The 18,407-nt window shown below is 32.6% G+C and overlaps 2 protein-coding genes across 2 annotated transcripts in view; both read right to left on the bottom strand.

The window, feature by feature from the left end:
- The window catches only part of LOC127738914 (protein dispatched homolog 1-like), a 42,911-nt gene that overhangs the window by 22,871 nt on the left and 1,633 nt on the right, over positions 1–18,407 (bottom strand). The gene's annotated exons all lie outside the window — the stretch shown is intronic.
- On the bottom strand, positions 7,219–17,019 carry LOC127738913 (protein dispatched homolog 1-like). The gene is made up of 8 exons (XM_052250407.1): positions 16,342–17,019; positions 15,608–15,733; positions 14,839–14,964; positions 13,399–13,531; positions 12,949–13,073; positions 11,675–11,752; positions 9,988–10,158; positions 7,219–8,319 (listed from the first exon to the last, which is right to left on the bottom strand). Exons 1-8 carry the CDS (start codon positions 16,456–16,458, stop codon positions 7,891–7,893), a joined length of 1,305 nt encoding a protein of 434 aa, XP_052106367.1. The 5' UTR covers positions 16,459–17,019; the 3' UTR covers positions 7,219–7,890.

The raw sequence follows: 18,407 nt of genomic DNA, 5'->3' as shown, positions 1-18,407 counted from the left end.
TAACGTTACCAAATTTTACAGTGCTTTAAACTAATTCAGAAGGCTTTAAACTTTCTTCCCAAAACTGAACATGATCTTTTAATCAATTTTTTACAGTCTTATTTCCATCAGTGTATTCATAACTATTAAATTCTATATCATACTCAACTTTTTCATTAAGACAGGGGTGGGGCACTTGTAATAGTGGCTGGTGCTGACTTGGTACTGTTGAATGTACGTCGTTTGTAGGGACAGAATCGGGCAGTGTGACCTGGCCTTTTACAGTAAAAGCACAGTCCGTCGTTGTACTGCTGCTGGAAGTTGTTTTGCTGACTGTAGTTGTCATTTCTGGGTCTAGATTCTTTGCTGAAGCCACGAAAAAAGTCTCTAGCATTAAAGCCTCCTCTGCCACCACCTCCGCTGTAAGGCTTATTAACTGTACGCTTACGGGTAGCTCTGAAAACGGCAGTTCGTAGTTTTGAAGCATCTTCAACACTGTCAGCAAGAGGATCGTCCAGATATTCATGAACGGTATCTCACCCATGGCGATCTGCAATTTTCAAAATCTTATTGCGCTGGCTTAAAGTGTCAAGTTCAGTTTTAACAATAGACTGTAGATCAAGTGTTTGGTTGAGTGACTCGGAATTTAGCAAATGTTCAATTCTTCTCAAAGCTGAAATACGGTCAGTGTTGAAATTGAACTGAATCTTAATCCCTTCTTGTCTAAAATCAAAAGCCGGAGGCTGGGAAGCAATTGTAGAGGATTGACCGCTGGTGATAGTGCGTGTATTTGAGTTTACAGAGCTTACTTGTGTCTTCTTGAACTCCGACAAAATTTCACTTTTCTGTCTTTGAAGAGCTTTATTCAAAGAACTATTAAATAAAGAAACTGCATCAGCTGTTGAAAGATCACTGTCGTCTTCTTTTAAAAGTTGACTTTCGTCCATTTGTTCAACTACCGAAATTTCTTCTTCAGACATAATACACGTGTCTCTTCTTTAGGCTATAGCGAGAGTCGATGGTCAGAAAGATGACCGCACGGGTTTTAAGTGCAAACGAATGGTCACATGTCATGAATATTCATGAACGGACAACGAACTAAATTTTATAAATTTTTATTAAAATAAATTGATTTGACAAACTTTTCTGTTTCCTGTATCCGGAGATTTCATGATAAAACTTAGGTTTTGACTCAAAATAGTAATTTCCAGTAATGCAATTTTGTCAGCTTCCTTGTACAATCATGTGTGTTATGTTTCATGTAGAGTTATATCATAATAAAATATGTTGCTCCATTTATAACATAAATATCAAAATTCTAGTTTTCATTGGTTTTTTTTTTAATAAAAAAACATGATATAAACCCAAAATCATCAATTTCCACCGCTATTATATTGGTAGACTTTTAGTATATCAAAAATGATGACATCCTTGACATAAAAACACTCAAGATGTTTCTGTTGCTTTTTTTTTAATGTTGAGCCTTTTTGCAAAGATTGACCGGACTAAAAGCCACCAGCAAACGATTTTTAAAAATAAAAGTTTATTCCAGAGATAAATCTGAACGCAAAATATTTTAATAAAATAGATGACTCCATATAAGATTTTGCTATAAAAAAAAATATCATTATAATTTTAAATTATGCTATCTCGATTGTTGCACGTTTATGTGAGGTGTTCTTGATATATTCTAAAGAAATATTTATGTTCTAATAATATACGGTTGAATTTGCTTGAAACCAAAATTAAGAAGTCTAAGGCTTAATCTTTGCTGTTATCTTTTTGTTTTTGTGAATTTTTTTTCCTTGAATTTCTTTCGTTTAAATTTATACATACTCAGTAAAGACACGTCATTGTTACATTTGGTTGATACATTCAACAATACCTTCCGTTATCTAGTTTTTTAAAACATGCTGTTGATTATCAATGATTATGATTTACAGTAAGAAATTTCATGTGATCGTTTACACTCAAAGAAAAATGAAACAGTAGAACCATGGGGTAAAAATCAAGCCCTTTTTGATATCTTTTAATACAATTAAAATGGTTAGAGAAAATCTGACTTTTCTTACTTACCTTAAAAATATGATATAGAAGAAAAAAAACGTGTAAACGGCAACACTAATCAACAATAAAAATTTTAGAAATAGTAATATGACTGAAACCATCACCGAATAAATCCCCCTAGGAGTTATAGTCCTTAAATTAAAAACAAGAGGCTGTCAGATTGACAGCAAACCGGATTTTCATGCATGAAAATGATATTTGCAAATTTCGACCCCCAAACAGGATCAAGTAAAAAAAATGATTTTTTTAGGGTTCAGAAATGGAAATCAATAATGAAAAAAAATATGTTTATGAGAGTATAACCTTATCTAATATGAAACCATAGAATCTTGTAGTCACTCTAATTACTTTCCAGAAACCCACTTTCAAACGGTTGTTATCTTGTAATACATGGATGGTCAATGGATGAATGATCGTGAAATTATCTCTTTTCGCTACTTAAAGGTCTACAACTCAACAATGATAGAAGCTAAAATCATTCTATGGTTTCATATTAGATAAGGTTATACTCTCATAAACATATTTTTATGAAAAGTCTTGAACTATTTATCATAAGTGACATTATATTGGAATTTAAGAGAGTATATAAGTGCACACATTTGTTCAGCAGGGGTGGGTAGGCAGAAATCATGACGTCAATAATGAAAAAAATATGTTTATGAGAGTATAACCTTATCTAATATGAAACCATAGAATCTTGTAGTCACTCTAATTACTTTCCAGAAACCCACTTTCAAACGGTTGTTATCTTGTAATACATGGATGGTCAATGTATGAATGATCGTGAAATTGACCTTCTTTTAGTCACAGGAAACAACATATCTTAATTTTAGAATATTTTGTCAAAGCGTTTTCAAGTTATTGCACGGACAACGCTCTAAGTATCTCTTTTCGCTACTTAAAGGTCTACAACTCAACAATGATAGAAGCTAAAATCATGATACTCGAACTTGACCTTCTTTTAATAAAAGGAAACAACATATTTAACTATGAAAAGATTTCGTCAAAGCGTTTTCAAGTTATTACACGGACAACGCTCAAAGTATCACTTGTCGCTATTTAAAGGCCTATAACTCTACAACGATATACTAGTAAGCTTAAAACGTGTCAATCGAACTTGACCTTCTTTTAATCACAGGAAACAACATATTTAACTCTGAAAAGATTTCGTCAAAGCGTTTTCAAGTTATTACACGGACAACGCTCTAAGTATCACTTGTCGCTACTTAAAGGCCTATAACTCTACAACGATATACTAGTAAGCTAAAAACGTGTCAATCGAACTTGACCTTCATTTAGTCACAGGAAACAACATATCTAAATTTGAAAAGATTTCGTCAAAAACTTTTCAAGTTATTGCACGGACACTGTTTGACAGCCGCCCGGTCGCGCGCCCGCCTTACATCAATTAATTAATTACCGATATTTTCCTTTTGAAATCCCGTTAAGGATGTACTTAGGTCAGGATTAGGAAATTTTGTCAGATGTTCGGACTCTTTGTTTTTTTTTCCTGCGATACAAGGTAAAATATTTTGCCCCATAACACCCATTTTTCTTTTCATATAAGACTTCAATAGCTCATAAGAGGTCATGTGCCAAAATTTAAGCAGATTCTAGATTTCTTTTCTTTCCATTTGAGACCCAAATAATATCAATGCAAATATAAGGTAAAAGTCCGAGTCAACCTTTTCCCGCCATTTTTCAAAAATTAAATATCTTGAAAAGGAGCTCCATAAACAGGAACATATATACTGTTCAATATTTTTAGCTTATTTTGTTCCTTAACTAATGCTCTTCTGATTTATTATATCAATTTCAAATTCTAGATTTTTTTAATTTCACCCAAGTACATCCTTAATTAAAATACAAATCTAACCGTTTTGGCCAATTACATGTATCTTAAAAACACTAATATGCCAAATGGTATTGCATGCCGGAAATTTATCCATATAAATATAACAAAACAGATGTAAGGTATGTATTTTTATGATCTTAATGTCGACAACAAACAATTCAACAACACAAGAAAACCAGAAACGATTGATATATAGAGATCAACATTTAAGCTCTTTGATAATAAACAACAATTAGTGCATGCATGGTTGCTATCAATTATAAATACATTATATGAAACATGATTATGAAAAGAAATGCAAGCCCTGGAATATCGTTTACCAGGAGGCTATATACTCCATATAAAAGTGCTTCTGGAATGTTGCTGCTCGTAAAAGTTTAGTTCTCAGGCGGCACTCACTGAAAATTTCTGGATGGAAACGAAACAGACCTGCTCGTATCAGTGTTATCCTTAATTTCAAGTTCAATTTGGATACAAGATGAGATTAACATAGTAACAAAACTTTGAATTATTCAGTGAAAGAATGTCCTCAGCAAAGCGTAACCTGAATTTAAATATTTATGCTAACTTCTTTTTATTCTCATTGAAAAGCCCCTTTATAAAACATATCTAATATAAATAAAGGAACAATACAATAAAAAGAGCGAAGTGGGTCTCATAGGATTGCCGACTGTCTGTTGAAAAAGACGGTTATCAAACATAACTCTAGTATATCATCAATAATGAAAATCAAGCACCTTGATGATGTAAGTATTGTGTTTTCCGATTTATGTAATTGTTGTTTTTATGCATTCAATTCCAAATATTGGAAGTTGACTACAGCTGAAGGATTTTGTTCGTCAGCACTGGAGAAATTAGTTGAGAAATTCATCTTTGGTGTCTTTGTAGCGCTTGCTTAAAATGAAAACATCACTTGATAAAATACATCCGTCCGAAGCGCTTTTCTGGATTTATCTTCATCAAGAACGCTCAAAGCCAAATTGTTGTTTGGACCAATGCCGTTCCTTAAGTATATGCATTGTTTGTAAACGCTTTGTTTAAGCGTTTGGCGTAACACATTATAAGCCTGATATCTTTAATGAGTTTAGCCATCTTACTGTGCAGGGACTTTCTATACTTAGTATAGAAAGTCTCTGTACTTTGTGACAGAAAATTTGATAAAGGAAAATAATTCGGTTTTCTGACAACTTTTTTTCTTTGTGTTTCTTTGCTGTTTTTCCTACTAACGCGTCCTTCCTGAAAAGAAATATTCCGCGATGCTTTCCTCCATAAAAATGGTAACATCCGCTACAAAAGTATTGTTTTGGGATATTATTCGGCATATTTTGTTAAAAATTAGTCCGACAATGATATTCTATACCTAAGAACAAGTTATCAGTATGCTGGAGTTTCTCATTGACAACATATTTGTTGAATTTTAAGGTCGAATTTTCTAGCAGGTTGGCATTTCAATGGAAACCAACTGTGCACCTCGGATCACATGAATTTGACGATCACAGTACTAATATAAATGTTATTCTAGTATTGTTTTCCAGTATTGGCCGACCTTATCTTATTTTCAAATGAGTCGGAGTTCCTTCTGACATTTGTAAAAACAAGAAAATAAAAAATCTAGATCATTTGATTTCACATACAGTTATATTAGGCCTTTGTTAGTCTTGTATCATTTTTAATTTTAGTTTCTTGTGTATAATTTGGAGTTTAGTATGACGTCCATTATCACTGAACAAGTATACATATTTGTTTAGGGGCCAGCTGAAGGACGCGTCCGGGTGCGGGAGTTTCTCGCTGCATTGAAGACCCATTGGTGGCCTTCGGCTGTTGTCTGCTCTATGGTCGGGTTGTTGTCTCTTTGACACATTCCCCATTTCCATTCGCAATTTTATATTGATGATGTTCTTTCATCAACAATCCAAAATTTTCTGATTGGTCCCATTTATATATCCACCTGAACTATAGTTTACAGAAACCAAAGTTACAGCTTCCTCCGCCTCATTTTTAGACGTATATCTCGAATTTGACTACATCGGTCATCTTTCTGGTATGACAAACGAGACAATTTCAATTTTGAAATTATAAATGTTTCTCATCTTAGCAGCAATATACCAACTTATCCCGCGTACGGCGTATACATTTCTCAACTCGTACGATATTCAGCGACTCCGACTTCGTAAAACGTCATCAGTGTCTGGGCAAAAAATTAATGAGCCAGGGTTTTGTCAAAGAACATCTCGTCATTTTTCTCAAAAAGTTCATCGGAAAGTACCACGACCTAATAAATAAATATGAAATGTCTACTTCAAAAATAATACAAGATGTTCTTGAGTTGTAGATTCTAGGTGCTTAACTAACTTGTGTATTTCTTTATTTTCTTTACAGTTTTCCTTTTATTTGTCTTTAAATTTGCTATAATGTTCCTTTTTGGTCGTACGACTATTGACGTGACTCGGTGTTTATGCATCCATCTATCGGGTTTTTGGCTTTGGATGTTCCTAGTGCAGGTTGGTCCAGATGTGCGATTCGGACACAAGAGGTTTAAACAGTGTTGTTTTCATTTTGTTTACCTTTGTATTTATACTTCACTTCATTTGTAATTTATCGAGAAAGTGTATACTATGTACTGTATGTACTTTCCAATGCAAAAAACTTTTTTTTTCGTCTTTGTCAGATTTACTTTCAACTACAATAACTTTTTTGTTGGTGCCTTTATTGATTTACTTGTATGTTTCTTTGAATTTTTAAGTCCGTTGTGTAGTGCGTCTGTGATGTATGTTTAAACAGTTTCTGCTGCTGGATCCCAATCATTGTCTGTTTAGGTTACGCACACAATTTTGTCAATATAACTGATCTACAAACAACTGGGAGGTTTAGCTAGCTTTAAAACCAGATTTAACCCAATATTTTTTTTTTGGAAAATGTCTATACCAAGTAAAGAATATGACAGTTGTTTTCCATTCGTTCCGTTGGTTGATAAAGTCTAAAGTTTGATTTTGTCAGATTTTTTGGAATTCTACTTTTTGAATTTACCTATAAGACTTCAGTATTTTTTTTAATCTTTTTTCCTGTATTTTTAAAAAAAGTAAACTGTAATGACCATGATATTTAACATTTCAGGTTTATTTTTTATGGATTTTCCAGGCAATTTCATTTTTTTTAATTGCAGCTTAAAGTAATGTAAATCTTGTCATAACTAAACTCGCCTTGTCAAACATAAGACAATATTTAAGTCCTCTACTAAGTATGATTATATTCTTATTGACCAGGTTTTTTCTTTCTCATACAAAGATTAGTCTAGACAAAACCGAAATGAAAAAAAAAACAAATTTAATCCCCTTTATTAAAATAAATGCTTTTTTTACATGTTTGAATTTATAAAACATTTATTTCACTGAATAAAGCTATAAATCTCTCATATTACAAATGAGAAAATCGTCCGAAAGTATTGTACAGGTTCTCATATTACCGTTGATTTAAAGTTTCTGGTCAATAGGTAATGTCAAAATCGAATAAGACTTAAGTGTACAAATGTGTTATCCCAAACGGACAGACAACTGCATAACAGTCTTCGACTGGCTGATCAATGGATCGTCAAAATGTTTCTATGATTAGCGCTTAAAGCATTCGCGGTCCTCAGTATTCAGATAAAGTTCATTTTTATAATCATATCTATAAAAAATATAATAACGAAAACATCATAACAATAAACGGTTACTATAGACTGATAAATTATGGTCTTGTACAATTCATGAATAAGCTGAAATAAAAAAAATGTGAATAAAAAAAGATCATTAGAATTTATGAATAATGCCTTTAATACTACAACAGAAGTTCAATGTCTGAATCGCACGTACCATCGCAATAATCTCTATAGTTCAATGTCTGAATCGCACGTATCATCACAAATTAATAATCTCAATGTCTGAATCGAAAGTATTGATAATCGCAATAATCTCAATAGTTCAATGACTGAATCGTACATATCATTGCAATTAACTCAATAGTTCAATGTCTGAATCGTACGTTTCATCGCGATTAACTCTCATATATTCCTGTTTCCGTTGACACTTTAATTTCATCGATTTCACAATTGCTGTAATTGATCCAGTATTTCCCTCGGGTCCCCATGATGCCATAAATGCAGGAAATAACACAAAGGAAAACAGAAAAGATGTTCCGATTGTGCACATCACAAATATTCCGAACTGATATGAAAATTGAATTTCAGCAAACAGCATGAAAACAGCAGCGCCAAAGGTTGTTATCGCCCCTGATAGTACAGACAGTCCCATGCCTTCTAACATACTCTTTACACGATCTTTGCGGTGGGTAAATGGTGAGGTTCTGTATGCCTCTGCAAAATGCACCACATAATCAACTGACAGTCCTACGATTAAACTCAGATTAATCGATTCCAAAACCTAAAAAAAAAAAAAAAATGAGATAAGTGAACAGGTCAACTTTCTCGAAAAAATGAAAACAACACTATTTAAATTAAATGCGTCCAAAGCGCTTTTTTTAATGTACCTTCATCAGGATTGCTCAAAGCAGAATATTTGAACGCCAAGCCAAATATGTTTATAAGAACCAAAACAGTTGAAGAGCTATATGACTAAAATAGCCCAATCCATATTGTAAACGTTGCCTGAGCGAGTTGAAACCTTATTTCTTACTTTTTTTTAAATGAGAAAAATTCTTAGTGTAAATAAGTAAATACTATAAAATCAAAAACGAATGAATATAGTATAATATTATACCTGACCTTAGTTCTTCAACAATAAAACCACTCTTAAGTCTGAGAATTTTCTTTACTACCATTGTTACAATGGTAGTAAAGAAAATTCTCAGACTTAAGAGTGGTTTTATTGTTGAAGAACTAAGGTCAAGTATAATTATAGAAAGATTTGTATATTGTAAAGAGCTCTCTCTTCTTTCTTTATTTTGGTAGATATCTTAATATAGTTCCGGTTAGTATATATCAAATAAGTTAATAATATTCAGACTCGTAGTTTGAATAATGTAGAAAAAAATACTGTTTAATTACAAACTAGATACGTCAATCTAAACCATTCAATGACAAAAATAACAGTTTCATAGACGAGAAAGCTGTGAAAAAAAAAATTCAAATATGTCACAAAGCATAAGCATAAGCATAAAAGATTTATTTAGGCCTATTTAAAGTCGGGTATACATATAACAATACAACATAAGCTCTGTAGAGCTTTTAATTTTAAAACTGACTAAGTCAGTTTCAGGAAGATAGGAGTTGCACATCTTCATTTTTTGTGCGATTTTTATCAATGTGCAAAATTTGTAAAATGTTGAAGTAAACTTTTTGGGATTACAGATAGCACAATAAATGAAAAATTAACGAAGGCCAAAGATGTATATTCATTTGTTTTCCGTCCGCTTCCTTGAATGTTTTTAAGGTCTGAGGTAAAACAACTATTTGAAGGAAAACGTTTGGAGATACGAATGACACAAACTACGTAGCCTTTACGTGTTTCAAACGGACGTTAAGACGTATTGACGAACGGGGTCGAGCGGTAACTAGACATGCTCTTAGTTATCATCTCCGACTTTTGAATTTTACTTCAGTTTGCACCCTTATACTAGAACATTGGGATTTTGATAATATAGAAAAAATGGAGTTAACGTCAATGAGACAGAAGAAGTAAAAAATACGACAAAACCACAAAGTCATCTAGAGGTCAACATACCATATCTTACAATAGACAAGTTACATAACGTTCAGTATATGTCAAACTCGAAATCCCTACCAAGTCCAAGAAAAAAGAGATCTATAACGGTTCTTATACATCCTTGGTTTTCAAATATTTGGCTTTGGGCGTTCCTGATGAAGGTAAATCTAGAAAAGCGCTTCGAACGCATAAAATTTATAACGTGTTGTTTTCATTTTTTTTTTTCATAATTTTCATTTTTTTTAATAAACACCAATTCTACGCAAGACAATTACAACAAGTAAAATTTTTCGACATTCTGCATGTCGTGTAGTGATTACCTAATAACAATTACCATATTTGTTTTAGTCACGAGGCTTAACCATACCTCCTTGAACTTCAACTTACCCCTAGTTTCCATCCAATCAGAGGGATTAAACCAACCACAACCACGGTTATCATAGTAATACAAATGGTAGCAAGAAAGCCAATCACCACATTTAATGTCGTAATAGTTAAAATTGGAAATGCTAATGAAATTCCAATGACAACACCTCTAACTGCAGATTTCACAAGAGTCTGAAAGTAAAGTGAAGATGTAAGCCCGTTGTATTATATAATGCAAACAATTCACATAAAACAACCACATTCTGAAACGAGCGAATTGATGAATTGTTTTATTTCACTGATGCCAATAAAAGTATGGCAGTGTAGATTTTAGTTTTTACCGTGATTAAGATTATAACACAACGGTGAATGCTGTACCCCTATTTATTACATTTTTACCTATTATGTCTGTTTGTTTTGTTCACACATTGTTGTCAATATAATGGAATATGTATGCGACTGTCATACAAGTAAGAGGTTTAGCTAGTTATGAAACCAGGTTTAATCTACCATTTTTTACATAAGGAAATGCCTGTACCAAGTCAGGAATATGACAGTTGTTTTCCGTTCGTTTGATGTTTGAGCTTTTGATTTTGCCAATACAAGACTTTCCGTTTTGAATTTTCTTTGGAGTTCGGTATTTTTGTTACTTTCCTTTTTTTTATCATAAAGTAATTATTAACCAAAATAATGTGCACATTCATTTAAAGACATATTTACGCGATGTTGGTTTGTTGAAGAATGTTTATCCACTCTCATATTCCAAGTGCAGTACGGCTTTTTTTCAATGGTTAACGTTCTGCACAAAAATTAGACGATGCGGTATGATTGTCAATTCAGTATTCAAAACTATCCGCCAGAGACCTACTTGTAAGTTTAAACTGTTTTCGTTTTTCTTAATTGAATTGATATTGTTTTCTTATCAAGCCGATTTTAATATCTTATTTTTTTTTACTGAAAAAGACATTGTTTATACATAGAAAGGATAACATAAATTAAGGATTTACGAACAGTATATTATATTGATAAAAAAGGAGGAACGATCTGTCATCAATATTAATCAAAAGTAACAACATATATAAAAAAAAAACTGCGAGCTACTGCTCACTGATGATACCTCCAGCTCAAATATGCATTTGTTGTTGAGTGATGAATCTGAAAACGCATCACACGGTATAGCTGACTTATATAAACCCTGAAACCAAATTTCAGAAATCCTTATGATGTAGTTCCTGAGAAAGATGCGACGAAAAATATTCATCTGACGGACAGACGGACGGACGGATGGATGGACGGACGGACGGACGGACTGACGGACGGATGGATGGACGGACGGACAGACGGAGGTAAAACAGTATTCCCCCACTTTTTTAAAGCGGGGACATAAAAAAAAACTCATCAATGAAACCAGGCATCTAATTTTGTACTACAGACAAGTTTCGTCTACATAAGACTCGTAACTGGCGCTCAAATCAAAACAACAATATTTTATCCTAATTTATCTATATATGTACACAAACTGTCCATCATATCCAATGTTATTAAATTTTATTCTAAATATAGAACTGCAGGCACGTGTTGTTATTTGCTCACAGTAACATTTCACTAATAATTACTAATTTAATTTGGCCATTTTTGGCTTGTCAAAAGAAACGCCACGTTTTTACCAAAATGTAATATTTGAAGTTTAACTAGTATATCTTCATACCTCTTGAATTTTTATCCAGTGCCACGATTCTTGAGTAGATTGGAAGCCACTTTTCATAGAACTTGGCATCTTTGATACCTATTTTAAAAAAATTAAAAATTTATATGCATATTATCTATACAAAACCTGCATACTGTTTTTACTCTTTTTCCATTTATTTCTAGAAATGAACTGAAAAAGGAGTCACGTATTTAAGTTATCCAAAAGATTTTACCGTTCTTTTTGGATATTTTTTTTTAAATTGGATAAAGATTACCCCAAAAAAAACTCATTGTTTTATCACATTTGAAAAAGGGCTGACACTGATGAAGGCCATTTGTTGTACCGAAATATCTGTAGATACGATTTCATTACATTTCATCTTGTACGTATATTTTTATCTAATATTAATGACGTTGCACAAATTTTAAGACTTTTATAATTTTGATTTGTTTGTTTGTGTTGTATCTTCGTCAGACTCTCTGATATGTATTAGATTTGCTGGTTGTTTGTTTTCTGTAGACTCATATATATTTAATATATAAGAAAAAGTGTAGTCGATTGTTTGATGGTTTTTTATTCATCAAAACCTTCAACACATGAGCCAAGTGAAAAAAACTAATACAAAAAAGGATTCCAATTTGTTTCAGTACAGTTCTAACCCGAATAATTCAGTCGTTATATTCCGCTGATCTACATTTACTTCTCGCAAGTAGGAGAGATCGATTACGGGGAGGGACTGAATTATTCGGGTTAGTACAGTTCATGTTGCTCTTCTTTTATTATTTTTGTGTTTGTATGGATAGTTTTGTTCTTTGGTAGTTAATCGGCAATCCTCGGGTGAATCCGCTACTCTCCGTTAGATGAAGGTACGGAATCGGCCGAGTTGTGACGAATGCTTTGGTAGTCAATATGTTTTGTTTTTCCCCCCGAGTCAGAAGTTTGACAGTCGACAAATCTAAAGTTGCATGGATCCTTTAATTGACAGTTTTAAATTACTATTTTCCTGTTTTTACAAAAGAAAATATTAACTAAAAAAAATATTTTATTTTTCTTTTATTTACAAGTTTCAAAAATCACTAGTTAAAGATGATAGAAAAGATTAAAACATAACTCTGAATCTCGAAAATGTGAATTGATTCAACTGAGAAATTTTCATCTATTTTCATTGGTCAGTTTATAGTTGGACAGTTCACACGTATCTACACCTAATATTATATGATTATAATTTCTTAAACTTGTAGTTGTATTTATGTGTTATTTTGTTCACATGTGCAAGTATAAATCTATTTTACCTCCTGCTGTATAAACTTTTCCCACAAATGATATATTGGTTTGCCTTCTCGATATCCAAGATTTTGAAACATAAATGTTGTGTTAATTTCAATTGCAACTACTCTCAGTCTTGTTCCATACGTTCCTATATAAGAAGAACGTGAGAGAAAACAATATTATTGATTTCTATTTTTAAAAACTTAACCCTAAATAGCAAAGCACTAGCAAGAGAGGGAAAAGACAACAAAAGGACATCCAATCGTTCTTTTGCTATACGTTTTTATATTCAATAACCAATGACATAACTGAAATAAATAAATAGTAAAACTTGCTTTCAATAAATGTCTTACGTAAAAGGGGATAAAATAAATACCGAGGGACAAATTATTCGAAGAGAGACAATACCATGACAAAAGTAAAAAAATAAAAAGTCGTATTCAGTGACGTTATAAATGAGAAATTGTAGTTACCAATAAAAGACGATCTGTTGAAACGTTGCGTTACTCCTGGTATTGTTACCTCACCAATGAGACGATGATATGTCAAGAAGTCTTCAGTTAGAGTGTGTGTATATCCATTACTTAGCCAATAAGATACAAGAATCTACAAATTGTATGAAAATTCATTTTACTTTTCAATATGTAATATAAAACCAAACTTTAGTAAGAGACTCTTTGGCACCTGTATCGCTCACATGATGTCCATGCATAGCTCCAGTTAAGTATGGAAAAATGTGCAGCATGAGCAAATCATGGAGTACCATTAACTCAGGCAGAGTCTTAAGTTAATAGAACTATTTTGCAAGTAGTCATAACAGATCAAAGACTACAATTAGGTTATACACGTATATCCCTTTTTAATTGCTTTTAATTAGTAGAATTGATGGCGTGTTATACCATTTTGGGATGCAAACCATAATTCAACTTGTCTGCATTCTCTAATTTTCTCTTTAAGTGTAGTACAATTTGTAAGATTTTCAACTTACATAATAATTGCCATCAATTTTAAATGTCGTTGGGGTCATCAACGATGTTTTTTAATATACTAGTAGCACTTTTTAGCTAAAACAGTTTTGGTGATTGACCCTTCCAAATCCTATTGATTATGTTAAAATTTGGCTTCCATTGACTTAATAGTAGGTTTCGTAGGTTTAGAAAAGAAGATTATTTTTTTACGACAGAAGACCAATGCCGCGTTATGTTTCACCAAACATTTATATTCAAAACTTGTATGTATGAAATAATAATTATCAAATAATGGGGAAATCATATTAACTAGAAATAGAAATAAAAAAAGATTTTGTGTCCATATGTCACCATGTCCCGCTCGCACTATCATACGTGTACCGCCTCTGTATCTAAATACAAATTTAACATACATTTTTAAAACGTAATAATTACATACGATGTAGGTTTCATTATTATACGTTATTTTGATTGGCTAACAGCAATCTCGCGTCATTCTTCATTTCAAAATGAATTGCATGAATTGAAACATACATGATGACACACGTTTCCACAATAAAATGCACAGGTAAATAAAAGAAAAACTTGATAGTAATCGTGTTAATTCATGATCATAGCGAAAATATGTAATTATAAGTACTGAATGCTTCTTTTGGGGAATTTCATAGGGTTGTAAAAGCGTTGACCGTGCGTACATTTTTAGAATGAAGCGCTTCCGCGCTTCAAACAAAATGTACTTCGGTCAACGCTTTTACACCCCAGTGAATTTACAAAAAGAAACATTCAATTTTAAGTGAAGTGACCACATCTTCATAGCGAACTACCAACGATTACATTTTATTTAATCTGATACAGGAAAAGGCGGACGGGCGGGCGGACAGACGTATAGACCGAGAAAACAATGTCCTCTACTATTGTAGGAGGGGCAAAAAGCTTCTAATTTACCTCAAAATATCTGTTAAAATTTTCAGGTACACTTGATATGTTGTATATATGAAAATTCCTTCTCATAAACGGAACAACAGATTCTTTTGTAAACGGAAATGGAATATTTTCCAGGTAACCAGTATTCTGAAAATACATAATAAAATACTACATTTTTTTATTTCATAATATTTACAGAAGATTTTCAATGCAGACAAAAGCTGATCTTGGTCGTCTATGTTTCTAATTTGTATGATAACAACTTCGTGCAAACCTTAACCGGCGCTAATTTTAGTTATTTTGAAGTAAACATGGATAACTTTAAATAGTGATGATGTGTATATCTCTAAGGAATTATGTAATTTTCATGATAAACATTCCAAATGATAATTGAAATTTGATGAACATGCTATGAGCTATCTACTTTGAAATTGACATCTTCATTCTGCAATAGTCAGCTGTAGGACGTATAATTGATTTCAAGTGGCATGATACTGCTTCATCTCACAAGACAATATCTGCCGATTTTTTGTGTTTAAAGATTAATTTTCCGATTCAAAATAATTTTACATGCATATTTTAACTTTGAAGATCTCAAAAAACAATTAAATACCGTTCATGTTTTAGATATAATCTCCTTGTTTACACGAAATGAAAACTTGTGACCATCACATATTAGATTTATCAAACACGACTTTAGACATTGAAAGAAAAATACACAATGTTCGAACTATTTTTATTAAGACGGATTGGTTATACTTCAAGTGGTCAACACATTGTCTTTTCTCACCTGTATAAATCTATAGAAGGCCGACATAAAACATGATATTTCTGGTTTGTTAGTCACTGGGTTTCTTTTTATTCCGTAGGATGTTATTTCTTCATCTGTAAAATTTTCTAATCGTCGGCACAAGTTCTGAGAGAAAAAAAATATGTAGAACTGGTAATTTTTCACGTTTATGCAAATAATGATATTGTTTTTCCTTGCATATTATCAATATAGTTCAAGCAAATACAAAAAACAAAATATAATTCCATAAGAAAACTCAATTTAAACAAATCGCAAAAGATACAAGGTTTATAATTCTGTACACAAGACGCTCGTTTCATCTACATACGACTCTTCATTGATGTTCGAATCAAAAAAGTTAAAAGGCTGAATCAACTACGATGTTGAGGTGCATTAAGGACAGGTTTTGGCAAATAAAGTAACACAATGTTACGGCATAAAGAATTGTACAAATCACATGATTGTACTGTTAAAGTGTTCCCCATTTTCGGGATTCTGAAAATAAATTCATAAAAAAATAAAGGCAATTATCCTATTCTGATAGTAAAGAAAATAAGAATGGTATATGTCAATCATGCCGCTTCCGTGCACTGTAAAACACCGATGCGGACAATATCTGCAAACCAATAGACTGTAATAGTTTTTATTTTAAAATTGATTATCTTGAGCTTACCAAAGCTGGTACTGCAAAATTTTAAATGGAAAACTGTTATCAAGCATTATGCCAGACTCACCATGAGTGAGATTTGTGCTTCAGAGGACGACATATCAAAACGTTCATCGATTTCAGACTGTCCTTTACAAAAGTCACCTGACTTCCAGTCACATGATTCCATGTTTTGTGGCTTCATGCCCCATGTAAGATGAAGTCGGTTGTAACTGTCATCATAGTTCTGTTGAAACCCAGAGAAATGGCGCTCTATAGCTTTTGCATAGTTGTTGGATTCTCTGTAAACTTTAACCTGGAAGCGAATAAAAGTGCATTTGTTTTAGTGTGATTCTCAATTGTGTAGCAAAAATAAATTTTCTGCAATTTAAAGAAAACACAACAGGCAACTATTTCGGCGGTGTACATGTATTACTAGAAAAGTTAGACGCTTGCATGATTATATGACTGAGAAATTCAAAATTATTTGAAGTAAAGACAGACCTCATTGTTCTTCAATGGCAACTGGGCTGATGATACCTTGGGGTCTAATAGTACACCATCAGTGGTATCTACTGAGTGCTAAAAAAAAACAATTAAAATTGTCCGACTCGATTTTCTGGAAATTGCAAAACGGGGATGTTATGTTTATATGCAGAGAGTAAAACACACATCACTTTATTGATATGTCTAGCACAGTACAATAAGGAAATAAGAGAAACCTTTTTGTTCTGTAGTCGTGGAATCTAAAAATAAAATATGAATGTCTTACCTGAGAACTGTCAGCTTCTAAAGTTGTAGCACTGTATGTAAAAAACGCAGTAATCACTAAGAAAATAAGAGGTATTACTATTCTAACTGGTTTCCAAATCATAAAATTGTAGAATTTATTCTCCAAAAACCAAACTACTTTATTCTTATTTTCAGTATGTTTTACTGTGTCAATTTTTGTCTCATTTTCTTCGTTCACTTTATCTTGGAGCTGTAGCTGGTGATAAGCCATATCTTGGGAGCCATCATTACTATCACAAGATGTTCGGTTTTGGTGTGATGTAATTAATCTATCTTGACTTTCTGTTCTTACCGACAATGTCTTCCTTGAACATGGAATCAATCTAACAAAACATGGCATTATTACCTCAGAATGAAACAAAATTACGATTGGAAAGCATGTGAGGTCAAATAAAAAGTTAACACCGACGAGCATTCCTGTAAAGATTCCGAAAGAAGCAACGGGCAGTAACGGGGAAGGCGCACTCACAAGAAACGCTGCCATGGTTGTAAGCGATGTCACAAATGTCGTTTTTGCTGCTTTCAAATAACAATCTGCGAGACGATGAGCTTTTGATGGATATCTGGTATGTTTTGATAGTATCCAAGTGTCATAGAATATAAAGATATCATCCGCACCAATTCCAAGAATTATAAACACAGAAATAATATGAAAAAATCCGAAATATCTATACTGAAGAACAAACCTATAAATAAGATTTGTGAAGAGAAAACTCGTGAAAATACTCAGTATTCCAAAAAATGTTATCAAAAATGACTTAGTCTGGAACCACATGAATATGTAAATAAACAAAAAACTACCGATAGCTAATTTCATATTTCTAAATGCTTCTTGATAAACATCATAAAGATACATCTTAATGCTATAATAATATACGGACATATGTCCGTCTAGTATTTCGTCTTGGATTCTTTTTATCTCTTTTTGAATTTTGAAAACTAGATATTCGCGATATTTATTTTCATTATAATGTTCCTTTGATTTCCAACTAGATAACATAAATAATCGTGTTCTTGACGATATCTGGTTTGCATCACAAGGATCATAGTCCTTTTCCAAAAGTGGTAGGAGAAAAACTCGGGTTTTATTATTCTTGACGGCTTTACATATGATACTTGATGCATTTTGGAATGATCCTGAATTGAAGACTCGGTCAACATCTGTATACGTGCCATCAAAGAGCCGGAGGACTGATATGGGCTTCTCGCAATCATTTTGAACACTAGGGTAGCAAAACTTGGCTTGATAGTCTTGTCTATAGAACAATTTTGATTCTGTTTCATTCAGTAACCTCATATTTATCTCCGAGAAAATATCATCCCCTTCAAATATAAGTTCGAGTGTTTCTGAAAGCTGTTTTC

The sequence above is a fragment of the Mytilus californianus genome, unplaced genomic scaffold (assembly GCF_021869535.1).
Source record: "Mytilus californianus isolate M0D057914Y unplaced genomic scaffold, xbMytCali1.0.p SCAF_4, whole genome shotgun sequence".
Lineage (NCBI taxonomy): Eukaryota > Metazoa > Mollusca > Bivalvia > Mytilida > Mytilidae > Mytilus > Mytilus californianus.
This window is presented reverse-complemented; position numbering and strand designations above follow the sequence as displayed.